We start from the raw sequence: 14,558 nt of genomic DNA on the forward strand, positions 1-14,558 counted from the left end.
CTTGAAAATATAGAATAAATATTATCTCCTGTCATTGCTATACATCGAGGTTCGGCTTCTTCCTTCGGAGTACCAGCTCATAATTAGCTGCTTTATCGTCTCTGATAATCTCAGAGAAGGCCCATGCTAGGCGCCGCCTTCTGAAACACAGGCCTTTCGACGAGATAAGTTCGGGAAGTGCTGCATGCGCACTCCCTAAACTCTCGCACCGTGCATCTGTCTGGTCATATGACATACGGACGCATATCTCCTGCGGGTGTTTGCTAAGGTTGTTCCACTTCTCCTGTCTCGGACTTCTTGAAGATGAGAATCCTCAATTTTAGTTCCGAGGGCACCTATGACTGAGAAGCGAATTGCATCTACGACACGATGGTTCTGAAGTCTGAGGTTAGCGCTGCCGCTTATTATTATTATCGGGCCTTGCGACGGAGGAGGTACGTCACTTCGAATCGAGGTAGGCTCAGAATGTTGGCGGTCCGAATATCACTGACAAGTCCACGGAAGAAGCGACTCAGATAGAATCGGATGCGCCGCACTTCGGAGAGCTGTGAGTGACGGAACTTGGATCGGCAAAAAAACCCGGAGCTTGAGCCTTGGGCCTTGAATCATATTGAGCATCAGAGATCTTGACAGGAGTCTCCAAATAATTCTTTTGACTTACACTTGTGATGCGCTCGTCTCGCCTGGACAACCACACAAATATTTGCGCAGAAACTTCCGAAAACTCAAGCTTGGAATAGCCAAGCCTTTCTAATACTAATTGCCGTCGCCCGGCGGTGGACAGCTTTTTCAGCAGGAAAACTTTTGAGGGCCTTACACCATGAGCGCTGATGCTTGTGGAAGTTCCCCATGGTGCACCTAGCTAGGGTCAAGGCGTAAGCTGCAGGGCCTGCTCAGAAACGAGACTACGGATACGCCGAGAAATAGCCGAGCACTTAGCGCGTCTGACACTTCTTGTGCGAACGTGCGCCTCACATCATGGGTTCCATTTCGTGCAGCGGCTCGACGGGGGGCAGGTTCGAATCCTGATGTTGGAAAAGTTCCCTCACGGAGTTTCCTCGTGGATACACGGGTATAGGCGTCAATCGACTCTACCCGAATACCCCGTAGCTCTACCCGGTAGCTGACTCCGAAAATACCTCGTATGAGTGCCGAGGATGTTGAGCCTCGTCCAACACCAAGTCTGAGCCCCATGAGTTCAGTCACTGTCGTGATCAGTGATCAAATAGCATGAATCGGAATCTCAATTCGGCTCCCTCACGACTCCTGCCCTCGGGCCCCTCACGCTCCATCAGATTCGCGACTGCTCATGACTCATGACAGAAACAGCTTTTAGTTTCGAGAGATATCCGATGTCTTGAATCACCAATCGTCGAGTCTTCAACTCTTCTACGAGCTCGACTTGATACGCTTTACGACTGAGAAACTCAATGAAACCCTCATTCGCCCAGAAGAGCGCTGTATGTCACACCAGACGGCCTCGCTGAATTCATCGCTTCGCCGTCGTCTTCGCTCCCTTTCTTCTCCCTCGTTGTTTCCCCTTTATTTCTTCGCTCTCCTGTTGCTTCTTCCCGGCTGGGCCTGAAAACCCCGGACTCTTTGATGGTGGATTGAATTCCCGCTTTTTTTCCCCAATTCTCGAGAATCGACACAGAGGCTTTTCTTCTAGCTCGCTCGGTTTGGGGACCGAAGACGAAAAAGCGTCCTCCTGATTTCGTATTTGATTCCTTACAAAAAAGACGTCTGATTCAGCATCAACACACACAAACACGTTAATTGTTTTGGAGTTTCCCCACACACAAATACGTTTATTGTTCTAAAATTTTCACCCTGCTATTTGCTATTAGACGCTGGAGTCTCTATATACACAAGTTCCCACGCTATAAGATATCTATAGGAACATACCGAATGTTCTGACTTCAAACGTCGGCGCTCACTGTCGACGGAAATCTCTATTTCGTGGCCCAGCTCCCCCCCTCTCCGAATTCTTCCCCCTGTATACGCCCATGGTTGACACGTTATGATCTGCTCCAGAGGAAGCCAGGTGGTGTCTTCATCGGCTCCTCGGTGCTCCGAATCCTTCCCGTCGGTGGTGGAGACCGGGAGTTCCGCGCACCCCCTGAAACTCATGTTGAAAGTCACGTCCACGCCATAGTCAGTTCAGTGGGCAGGAGGATATAAGAATAAGTCGGCAACTTTTCGCGGCGCCGGCGTCCGGCATTCCGATCCCGCCAGGCGACGGAAATTCTTCCGGCCAACATAGCGGGAAGATTATGCGGTCTCCGTCGGCTCTCCCACCGCCCGCTCATCTCGAACGAAGAGGAATGCATCCATCAATGTAAACATGGCAGCTCTGTTTACTACCTTATGAGCCTACCTCGTTCGCATTTCTCTCTCGCCATTTTCGCTGCCGCGACCACGTCGAATTCAACCTTCGCCGCTGCTTTGACCCCTCTCCTCAGTCCGGATTCGTGAAAGACTTTGTCCAGAGACGGCCGTATTCGAGTCATCGACAGGACGACTCAACCACTCTTCGGCCCATGAATTCCGATTGCTCATTGTGCTTGTGAATGATAGAACGATCAATTGAACTGACAGCGCTGAGTGTTTATTCGATTGCGGGCTTGACGCGGGAAGCATTCATCAGCATCTATCTATCTACTTCGATCTATCGAGTTCCTAAAGGTATTTTGAGCATCTATCAGCGAATCTGAACGCCCGCGTGAAATCTCCTTCAATTGAATTCTTAGGTCAATTCCCCCTCACTCTGGGAGCAATACGGCGGACACTGCTTCGATCTTAGCCCAGACGAGCGGCACGGGCAGAGCAAAGGTTCCATCAAAACATCGATTCTTGCTAGCGTGAGCGGGCCCACGTTGTCAGGAGCAGGAACTTTGAGATATCCCATTCCCTAGGTTCTTGGATCCGCTTCCAGACTAGCCTTCCGAGCGACTCATCAATTGTGCGAATTCATTGCCAAGACGATGGTCGGATTACCCATTCGAGACGATCTCGCGCTTGCTCTAATCCCGCTGAGACGAGTTTTCTTCCTGTCGTATGTTGTTGAGCGCATCCTCAGCGTCGAGAATATCGAAGCTTCCATCCGGGCCGCTTCTAAGTCTCACGAGCCGCTATCGATGTTCAGGTCCACGGCCAGGGAAATCTAGATAGGAACTTGCTCCCGAGAAGCTCCAGGCGAGAATCTCGCGAATTGTTTACTTGAGTCGAAATCTTCCGATATGCTGCTCAGCTCCATTATTCCGCGATTGGCAAGTTGATCCGATTCCCAGAATCCTGGAGGAAAGCCTCGGCGGATTCTGTCATGACCTCCAGCGTCCCGGCGGCGGCCGGCTGAATTCGCGCTTGATCGTGTCTTACTGGGAATGCTGCCAGAAGAAAGCTCATTGATTGAGGCTGCGAATTATTTGCCTTATCTGCTCCAATGAAACTTCATATTCGATCCGGCATTTTCTGTGTCTGTCTGACTTTCCCGGGGGACCCTCGCGGATAAACAAGTTGAATCAAACACTGAACTTATAATACTACACTCTCTCTCAATATTCCTCACGAAGCCGCGATTCAAGAACGTGTCCCCTGAATCCTGAAGAACGATTGCTCGTTCATTGCCTCTGAAAAACAGATTTGATCGTTCCAAGTCAATGCAAGGAATCCGCGAACGGCCTTGTCGTCGTTGCTTCATTGACTCACTGCTTGACCGCCTTGTTCGGTTGGTCGCCTGGACACTGTCTTGATCGTACTTTTTTTGCCTGCTCGCTTGTTTTGTTGAACGGTCGGACGGATGGTTGGTTGGCTTTTTGGTCAAATGCGTGCTCACGTTGCTGCGCGTAAAAGCCACCGGAGTAATTTTTATCCATTCCAACGACCTATGTTGTCGAGGACACTGCGTCGTTTTCTAAACGATTTCCGCACACCGAGCGAAGGATTTCGCTGCATTTGCGAGCACGTTCATCGGTACATCTCGTTCGATTCAAGGATCGGTCCCATCCTTCAATGCAGAAGGAGGAGTTAACAGAACAACTGCAGGATTCACGAGCGCTCGGGTGGTCCAGAGCATCTTCCTTCGCGGAGCACCGCACGATCTCCAAGGCAATCAAGTTTTCTGGACCTATCTTGCGAGCCAGGGTTCGCGGTATGATCTTCCTCTACAGGAAGTTTGTCCGAAGAGCCACCTAATCCTCGTTCGAGATTCGGGAAATATCAGCGGTTTCATTGCTGACAGCCTACCTCATGTGAGCCGTTCTCATGTGGAACCCTGGTTCGAATCCTTTGCTCACTCCGAACCTGGGAAAGGAACGATAATCAAAGGTCCTCGTCTCATGAGACGTCAAGCCGTCGGCGGTGTTCGCCCGCCTCCTAAAGGAATCTCGGGGCTGCACGCGGAGCTCAAGCGAGAGTGGTCTTGATCCCATGTAGAGACGATTTGGAACTCCCGCGCAGGAAAAGTGATCGACTCTAAAGAGTGAGATCGTAGTTTATTTCCCCGGAGTGCTGTGTTTGTTTAAAGTTTCGTCGGATCATAACAGAACGGAACTTTGCGCTTCTCAGAAGATTTCCTCGGTAGCTTTCGATTTCGACGTGGTTCGGGGATGGCTTTCGAGGAGGAGAAACTTGTTCCGTATCGGGCGCTTCCTCCGAAGGCGAAAGTTTCCATCCAACCCATTCGGTCCTTCCCTTTTCGGTGACATGAGAGAGAGAAACCGACGATTCTCTCGCCCTGTGTCATACATGCCTCGTAGATTGTCTCTTGAAGCTCATTAACTGTATCGCATATCGCCATCACGGTCACGAAGAGGTGAGGGCAATGCATTCGTCGCGGCGGCTTGCCGGGCAATGTCGGCCATGATTCGAGTCGGCTCATCTTCGAGCTCCCGGAGATGCTTGAGCTTTTACTTATAGATTATCCGCTCAAAACCTCGATGCACACGAGCAAGGATAGACATCGACGCTCTGTGAGCTCCTGCCTCATGAGAGACCCACAGCCTGGACTCTCTGGGTGGGGACGGAGGCAACCTCCGGAAGAAATTATTGAACTTCAGGATACGAGCCCTGAGACTTTGCAATTCGTTTCCGCATTCGAAGAGCTTTCCGAGTGAAATGACGATCTTCGCGGTGTCCCGGAAGACTTGATCAAGAACCCGGGAATCAGTGAGCAACAAGAGGAAAATATCCATCTTGGCTTCTATCAATCTAAAATCAAGGTTGAGTTTCGAGAGGAACATTGACGGACACGGCCTTGTGGAATTTCCCCTGATCTGAGCGCAGCTTCATCTTCAACGTGAACGCTGGCCCTGCTGCTCTCAACGACAATGAAAATCTGGGTTGCTGGTTGCTGCTCGGAGTCTTGGAGAAGTTTTCTGTTCCTGTTTAGTCGAATTCCATACGATCGGCGGCTCCCTAGAACTATTGATTCGATTGGTCGAGCTCGTCTCTCCCGAAATGGAACTTCTTAAGCGGCGGCCGCCTATCGAGAGCGGCCAGTCGCACGAATATCCCGGCTGAAGGAACAGCGAGATCCGAACAAGTGCGGAACCTTGATCACTCATCACGTATCCGCAACGAAGTATTCCACATATAGCTGACACAGCTCGCCGCCGATCCCACCTCGTGAATCGACCTCAACATACGGGAGGGGGCGTCACTGCGGTCTTCGAGCTTCTCGTCCATGCTGATCGTAGTCGTACGGGAGCTCACGAGTAGACTTATTCTTAGTTCCCGATTTCCACCTAAGCCGACTTGGTCGCTATCTCATGTCTCTGCATTTTGGCAGCCCGTCCCGAGTCGGAAGCGTCAGCAGCTTGCATCGATTCCCAATGGTATTCAGGTTCTCTTTGTTCCATTGCGTAGTCGACCGGCTCTTACCCTTTTTGAGTAAGGGGGCTCTGAGGTATGAGTCCGTCAGGTCCCCATCGTGCATTGCCTCTTAGGAAAGCCTTTCGTGATAAGCATGCGTGCGAATCGGCAAACCTTTGAAAAGCGCTCGCTGGACGCAGTGGATTTCGCGAGAGACCGTGACTCTCCTCTATAGCGCAATCAGCCGCAGATTCGTTGTCTTGGCCGAGGACTTCAATTCTGCCTCGATCGAGTGGGGGAGCCGGATGGGCAATGAGAAGGAGAGAGTGTTGCTGGAGATGACCGGGGCGCGAGGTCTGATCTTCGCAAATGATGGTAGGTCGCCAACCTTCAGGAGGGGGGATCTAGTCTAGTCGCATAGAGACTCCAAGTCACCAGAGACCAGAGGATGTCTCAACTTGTTCATGGAAGCTTCCCGGTGGATGAGAGACTTGACACGCATCATGTAAATAACTCTATTGTGTGTGAGAATGAATCCTCACGGTTCGTACATTGCGTGTCTTGAAATTGCACTGAGCACGAAAAATTGACGAGTATGGAATCATAGACGGAAGCTCGTATGGGTCAGATTGAGAGCCGCACACCCATGAATGCGTTCTCATTTCAGTTTCCCATCAGGAGCCCGACACTGCAAATACCTTGGGTTCCTGTTTCCGAAAGAGTCCTCGCCCATTCCGCATTCCGCCCTCATGGTTTCCGCCCGGATCTCAATCCGCCCAAAAGGTTTTCGCCCAAATGACATTCCGCCCGAATGGCATTTCGCCCAATTGGCAGTCTCGCCTTTTTTACGTTCCACTCAAATGACCTGTTCCGTCGTGACCTCTGCTAGAAAGCACAACCCTCTCGTTTTCCCCATCCTCTCCCTTGCCCCACCTCCGGGCTCGCCTCTCCTGTGTTCCAGAGTCCAGAGCCCCCTCCGCATGTGATATCTTGCTGCTCCCTCTAACAGATTACCTCATGCTGTTTTACAAACACGCGCGATCGCCATGTTAATAAATGAATTAATAGATGAATGAAAGTGGTTTGTGTTCCAATTGAGCTTGCGCGCAGACTCACGTCAGCGCTTGCACCACACCATCCTGCATTTTCTACTTCGAAACCTTGTGCTTCCAACCCTCCAATTTAGCGAGACTCTTTGAGAGGGGAGAGTTCGACTCAGCTTTTGGGTTGATGGGTCTTCGGACTGATGGGTGCACACCGAACCCCCAGTGGATCGAATAAGTACGAGCTACTAGACGATGGGGTTTAAATCACCCTAGGCAATCGAGGGTCCGCTCGCTCTCACCCTCTACACTGGATCTGTATTTGAGCAATGCCTAGAGAGAAACAAACGTCGAACACTGTGATTGAAACCCCAGGCTGCTACTCTGCGTTTAAATGTGTGATCGAAGCCCTTGAGTTGAATCCGAGCAAACTTTCCCTCATAACCTGCGATCGGGAAATCCAGGTCTAACACGTAATCGGCACTACAAGCTCTTCGAAAATCTTATTCTGCGAGACCCTATTACTCAGGAAAAAGAATCACGACTACATTTGGTGAGTACCAAGAAAGTGAGAGCGGGAAGTAGCGTCCAATCCAGCGAGTAAAGTCGCGAGATGAACCTTCCATAAAAGGAACCCCTCGCGTGAAACAGACCTCCCGTATAGCGAACCCCTCGCGTGAAACAGACCTCCCGTATAGCGAACCCCCCTATATGAGTAACATTCCGTATAATGAACCTCTTGTAGAGTTGTTCGTCACTGGGGGAGTTCCTTGTGCAAGGGGCCCCGCTGTACGGAAGGTTCGTTCCACGCGAGGGGTTTCTTATACGGAAGATTTGTTCCACGCGGGGTTCGTAATACGAAAGATTCGTTATGAGCGCGACCTTCCCGCGCAACCAGGGGTGAATACCGCCTTGTCGGTGAATAGTGAATACCAAGAAGCCTCTTGGGTACTCATCCCCGTACAGCAGATAGGTAGGCAGAAGGGTTCGATATATCGCGAAGGAGCGGCCTCTGACGCGGATCCTCCTTTCCCTCCGCAGGAGCGACCGATCTCACTTCCCGACAAGATGACTCCGCAGGAGGTCCTGTTCGGGTCGGGGTGATTTGAGCGCAGATTGATTTGTGCGCAAAATCGATCTGAGCGCAGAGTCGATTCAAGTGCATGATTGTTTTGAGCGCAATTGATTAGAGCGCGATTGATTTGAGCGAGCGCGAAATTGATTTGAGCGAAATTGAGTTGAGCGAAATTGATTTGAGCGAAATTGATTTGCGCGCCTGGTCGATTTGAGCGCATAGTTGATTTGAGCGCATAGTCGATTTGAGGGCAGACTCCCGAGGCGCTGCTTAGAGAGTGTGGCTCGGCTATAAACCTTAGTCCGCGGCGGTGGGGTCTACGTGGGGCGAACTAAGGTTTAGTCCGCCTCACAATGTCAGAGCTCCGCATTGGGGGACCTAACCTAACCTGACTCACTATTGAGTTACTGCTTCGGTCGGTGCCGAATTTTCCTTGCGCTTAATTTTCTTGGCGCCGAATTTTCCTGGCGCCAAGTTCTCCTGGCGCCGAAGCCAGCACGTCAACGCTTGAATGATCATTCAATTTTTTGGGATGACGAGTGTCTCATCGGAACTGAATTCACACTACTTCATTCTCGTATTTTCTGCGAATTTCGAACTTTGACTTTGAAATTTTATATTGTGGGCAATTGCCTTGAGATAGCGCAGTCTATCGTAGCTTTCATAGGCTAACACAATTTCGCGCAATCGTTTCTGTCTATCTCTATAGATGCGCTTGGGAATCGTATCGTTTCCTTGGGCCCCAGTATTGGTTATGCGAAATTCCGTCATTCCTTGCTCAAGTTGGAGCTTTCCTAGCAAAGTATAAAAAGTAGGATGACTTGAGCCTAATCTCCGAGCAAACGCGGAGTGCTTTGATTCGACGGCGTTGTTTGTCCTGGCCTCTCCACGTAAAGTAACCTCATACGCATTCCACCATTCCAATCGAAACACCGGCGCACTGAAATCTCGGCCAATCCATGTTTTCTCGAAATATTTGATGAAATTCGATAGAATATATATTCGATCGGAAGAAATTCGAATCCTAAAACCACGTCGAAACCAACCTTCGCCGCTGCTTTGACCCCTCTCCTCAGTCCGGATTCGTGAATACTTCGTCCAGAGACGGCCGTATTCGAGTCATCGACAGGACGACTCAACCACTCTTCGGCCCATGAATTTCGATTGCTCATTGTGCTTGTGAATGATAGAACGATCAATTGAACTGTCAGCGCTGAGTGTTTATCCGATCGCGGGCTTGACGCTGGAAGCATTCATCAGCATCTTTCTATCTACTTCGATCTATCGAGTTCCAAAAGGTATTTTGAGCATCTATCAGCAAATCAGAACGCCCGCGTGAAATCTCCTTCAATTGAATTCTTAGGTCGATTCCCCCTCACTCTGGGAGCAATACGGCGGACACTGCTTCGATCTTAGCCCAGACGAGCGGCACGTGCAGAGCAAAGGTTCCATCAAAACATCGATTCTGCCAGCGTGAGCGGGCCCACGTTGTCAGGAGCAGGAACTTTGAGATATCCCATTCCCTAGGTTCTTGGATCCGCTTCCAGACTAGCCTTCCGAGCGACTCATCAATTGTGCGAATTCATTGCCAAGACGATGGTCGGATTACCCATTCGAGATGATCTCGCGCTTGCTCTAATCCCGCTGAGACGAGTCTTCTTCCTGTCGTATGTTGTTGAGCGCATCCTCAGCGTCGAGAATATCGAAGCTTCCATCCGGGCCGCTTCTAAGTCTCACGAGCCGCTATCGGTGTTCAGGTCCACGGCCAGGGAAATCTAGATAGGAACTTGCTCCCGAGAAGCTCCAGGCGAGAATCTCGCGAATTGTTTACTTGAGTCGAAATCTTCCGATATGCTACTCAGCTCCATTATTCCGCGATTGGCAAGTTGATCCGATTCCCAGAATCCCGGAGGAAAGCCTCGGCGGATTCTGACATGACCTCCAGAGTCCCGGCGGCGGCCGGCTGAATTCGCGCTTGATCGTGTCTTACTGGGAATGCTGCTAGAAGAAAGCACATTGATTGAGGCTGCGAATTATTTGCCTTATCTGCTCCAATGAAACTTCATATTCGATCCGGCATTTTCTGTATCTGTCTGACTTTCCCGGGGGACCCTCGCGGATAAACAAGTTGAATCAAACACTGAACTTATAATACTACACTCTCTCTCAATATTCCTCACGAAGCCGCGATTCAAGAACGTGTCCCCTGAATCCTGAAGAACGATTGCTCGTTCATTGCCTCTGAAAAACAGATTTGATCGTTCCAAGTCAATGCAAGGAATCCACTAACGGCCTTGTCGACATTGCTTCATTGACTCACTGCTTGACCGCCTTGTTCGGTTGGTCGCCTGGACACTGTCGTGATCGTACTGTTATCGTAGAACTACGCTACAGCCCCCGGTAGGTGGACAAGATGGGGTGCGAATCGTGGAAAATGGTCAAAAACTCCATCGTCGATATTCTCGAAAACAAAGCATTTTATGAGGAAAACTGTTATGGGCAAATATGTGGGAGTGCTTGTGAGGCATCGTCAGAAGGTCATGCCGAACTCGAGAATCCTTTCTTCGGGTTGAAAAAGGCCATAATATAGGCTCGAGTTCAAAATACTCGAGAACTACGCATCCTAGCACAAATATCATGATGGCAAGAAATGTTTAGCTTCGGCAACTTCGACCGTCTAGACTCTAGACGATAGCGGTTCGATTCCGTCAACTACTTACGAAAAAGAAGGCGATCTCTATTTTCGGAATTCAATCGTGCCTTAAAAGACACAATTCGCATCCGCAGAAACATTGGAGCGAAAAAAACCTATTCTCTGATGGGTATACCAATGATCGCACACGAGATCATGATTTCCATTATGATCAAGAGGGAAAATTCGAGGATATCCGCGATGAGTCGAAGTGGCGCCTTTTATTCATACGAAGTTATCTCATCATTTCATGGTGAAAACGATTCTTACTGTGAGTTGAACTCGGAGTCAACGGACCTCATCGTATGATAATTTTCTCGCCTGAAGATGCCACTTAATGTCACTTCCTCAAGCGTACCAATTGCCTTCCCAGAAACCCTTGAACGGTGCATTCCAATTATAAAATCGGAGTGAGAGCCCAGTGCAGTAGAGCTGATGTCGATGAATTGGAAACTCTACTCCATCTCTGGGAGATAGGAGAGAGCAGAGCAGTCAGAAATTCTCATTCAGGAGAGCCTGATATTTTGATATAAACATGTCTAAGAATCCAGGTGGAAATTCTGAAAAGCGTAGTTCTACGCCCATGATCCCACTGAGTTAGAGACTCAGTCAATGGCCTGCGTGTTGTTTTTTGCGTGCTCGCTTGTTTTGTTGAACGGTCGGACGGATGGTTGGTTGGCTTTTTGGTCAAATGCGTGCTCACGTTGCTGCGCGTAAAAGCCACCGGAGCAATTTTTATCCATTCCAACGATCTATGTTGTCCAACGACTACGGTCTTCGAGCTTCTCGTCCATGCTGATCGTAGTCGTACGGGAGCTCACGAGTAGACTTATTCGTAGTTCCCGATATCCACCTAAGCCGACTTGGTCGCTATCTCATGTGTCTGCATTTTGGCAGCCCGTCCCGAGTCGGAAGCGTCCGCAGCTTGGATCGACTCCCCATGGTATTCAGGTTCTCTTTGTTCCATTGCGTAGTCGACCGGCCCTTCTTGAGTAAGGGGGCTCTGAGGTATGAGTCCGTCAGGTCCCCATCGTGCATTGCCTCTGAGGAAAGCCGCTCGTGATAAGCATGCGTGCGAATCGGCAAACCATTGAAGAGCGCTCGCTGGACGCAGTGGATCTCTCGCGAGAGACTCTGACTCTCCTCTCTAGCACAATCAGCTTCGCAGGATCGGAGAAAATCACTGTCATATAGTAAACTTGCTTTTCAGACTGGAGGATAACCGGATATCGACATGGCGGGAAACTCATCGGGCATCGAGGCTGTGGTTGGAGCGCCGCTGTCACCGCAAATGATTGCTCTTTTCCGAGAAGCTATGCATTTCGACTCCCTCGAGAAAAAAGACGTCGCTGTACATTCATTCGTCGTTTTCGGAGCATCGGTAAATCAGACACTTCACTTCCGAGATCCCGCATCCAAGATGCAATCGGACACTACTCAGCTGGGATCCTGATTATTAGTGAAATCAAATCCTCTGATTCTAGGGCGATCTCGCGAAGAAGAAGATCTATCCTACCCTATGGTGAGTAGTGACGTATCTTTTCAGTTCACGCCACCTCGGCGGTCCGTTTCGCGGAGCTCGCATGGTTGCCTATATTATCATGAGCAGGAAGCATCAGCAGCACTCCCGGATTCTTTCCGTGATGATGATTCTTCCCGATGTACCCCCTCATCGGGAATTAGGAGACCCCTGTCAGCAAGCAGGACCGCGATCGGCCAGGATATCGCGTTCCTTCTTTTCTGCGATAGTCCCACATGCTGTCCCGGAAGCTTGCCGAAGTCCCATGCTTTGTCCCGCGCCGACGACCTAGTCGGAGTCTCCCGTGCCTCAGCTGACTCCGATCGAGCCTTCTCGATTGAAACGTATTTGTCTATGATGCTTCGATAAGTTCGACTGTCGTTCTCGCTGGGAATCGACTTCCCTGGGCTGCTCGAGCTCCCTCACAGGCTCCGGGGTTCCATGAGAGGGAAGCGGTGTCGCTTATTCCGGAAAGCATCGAGGTAAAAAGGATCCCTGGATTATTTCGGGAAGCACCTCCCGCGAAGCGTGCGACCTCCAGTCCCCACGATAGCTGATGAGCATTCTCGGGGGAAAATAGGAGCGGCGGGAGAGGGAAACATCGACGTTGCTATTGCATCTTCTCGAGTTTCGAAGGGTATACCCGAAACCTAGCGTCTCAATCGAGAACCCTGACTCTCCTAGAAGGAACAACCGGCGAATCGAATATAGAATTACCATAATCAGTCGACCTCTGTGGGAATTATTATCTGCGAGACCAGTAGCTAGGGGCGTTGAGGAGCTATAGAGACTCGAGCCGGAATTCTGGAGTTTCGCGGCTTATCATCCGACGGAACCCGGTCGTGGCCCCGTGTAAGCCTACGGTTCCGTTAGCGTCAGGTCGCGTAACGCTGCTATGGGCACTCCTCCTTGGATGTACAAGAGGAGGATGTTCGGTTTCTCTGGAAGCGTGCAATGCATCGATTCGTAGTCCAGTGGTCAGTGAATTAATTCGGTGTCCTGGTTCCGATCCCTCTAGGGCTCTGTTCCGAGATAATCTCCTCCCAGTCGGTACCAAAATCGTCGGATATGCTCGCACCTCCCTGACGATGCAGCAATTGGAGGACAAAATCCGACCTTACATTAAGGTAAGCTCCATTCATCCCACCTTCACAGGCCTTGAACATTCTTCCGTTGCTCGATGGCCGAATGATGTTGTTAATTTAGTCCGTGCGATGCGACGACCGGTGTAAGGATCGACCGAATGAAGGCAAACCCAAGCGATCTATCATGATCATGAGATGAGGGAGGAAAGAATTCGAAAAAGCGTTTCGGTAGGAGAAATACCAAATGACCTTGCGACTAATCATTGAATATTGTTTCGGTCGTACAGTTTCGCTCTTCCCCGAAAAACGCTCAGGTACAGTTCTTATCTGCTCTCTGACTGTCCTTGTGCTTTTCACTGTGCACATTCCGTTCCACTGTCCTGTAAACCAAGAGAGGTTCCCGCGATCGTCGCCGGGCGATCCCGTCGTGTCCACGTCCGTCTCACGTGGATGATGGTCTCGATGATCCGAGGGCTCTCTCATCTGAGCCATAGCCTAGTGTTCGTCTGGTCATGACGCACCTTTTGCCTCCCGAACTGCGATCCATGAGCGTCTGAATGAGGATCTTCTTTCATCAAATGACTTGTAGCTGATAACTAGTCTGAAGTCCCGAATGTTCCCACAGCTGCGCGAAAGTGACGAAACGAAGTTCGTGGAATTCCTTTCTTCGAACAGCTATGTCGCCGGAGGCTACGATGACGCTTCACCATTCGAGAATCTTCAAGCACAGCTCACCGCCCTGGAAGACACCACAGTGGTAGCCAATAGGCTATTTTACCTTGCGCTGCCACCGACGGTTTTCCAGCCCGTGTCGAAAATGGTCAAACAATTCTGTATGAGCAAGAGGTAGGCGGAGGGAGGCTGGCAGGCTTAGCTGATTCGCGACAAAAGCCAATCTGAGTCGGTAATATGATCACCCAGCTATCTTTTTCAGCGGCTGGTCTCGCATAATAATCGAAAAACCATTCGGGAGAGACCTGAGTTCGTCAGCTGAATTGTCCAGACATCTCGCGTCGCTCTTCAAAGAAGATCAGATTTATAGAATCGATCACTACCTTGGCAAAGAAATGGTGCAGAATCTCATCACACTGCGATTCGCGAACCGGATTTTCAGTCCCACTTGGAACAGGTGAGCTCAAGACAACATTGATTAGGTGAATCAGAGACCTGGATTGGAATAGATGTAGATGGAGCGAGCCATTGATGGGAGGCAACAGAGAATCACGTTTCTCATTTGGACGGGCTCCCAGATCTGTGGTCGCAGATCCGGAGACTGAGGATGTTGAGCAGAGGCATATTATCTCGGGGGTCAGAGAGTATCCTGTGGTTCTCG

The 14,558-nt window shown here is 50.2% G+C and overlaps 1 protein-coding gene across 1 annotated transcript; it reads left to right on the forward strand.

Annotated features, from left to right (window-relative positions):
• The first annotated feature begins 2,477 nt into the window (after nt 1-2,477).
• On the forward strand, nt 2,478-14,358 carry LOC100901896 (glucose-6-phosphate 1-dehydrogenase). Its single transcript, XM_029110951.1, has 6 exons — nt 2,478-2,685; nt 11,832-12,002; nt 12,106-12,143; nt 13,159-13,267; nt 13,851-14,071; nt 14,160-14,358. Exons 2-6 carry the CDS (start codon nt 11,856-11,858, stop codon nt 14,356-14,358), a joined length of 714 nt encoding a protein of 237 aa, XP_028966784.1. The 5' UTR covers nt 2,478-2,685; nt 11,832-11,855.
• Nucleotides 14,359-14,558: the final 200 nt, after the last annotated feature.

This window comes from Galendromus occidentalis, unplaced genomic scaffold (genome assembly GCF_000255335.2).
Source record: "Galendromus occidentalis unplaced genomic scaffold, Mocc_1.1 scf7180000075535, whole genome shotgun sequence".
NCBI lineage: Eukaryota > Metazoa > Arthropoda > Arachnida > Mesostigmata > Phytoseiidae > Galendromus > Galendromus occidentalis.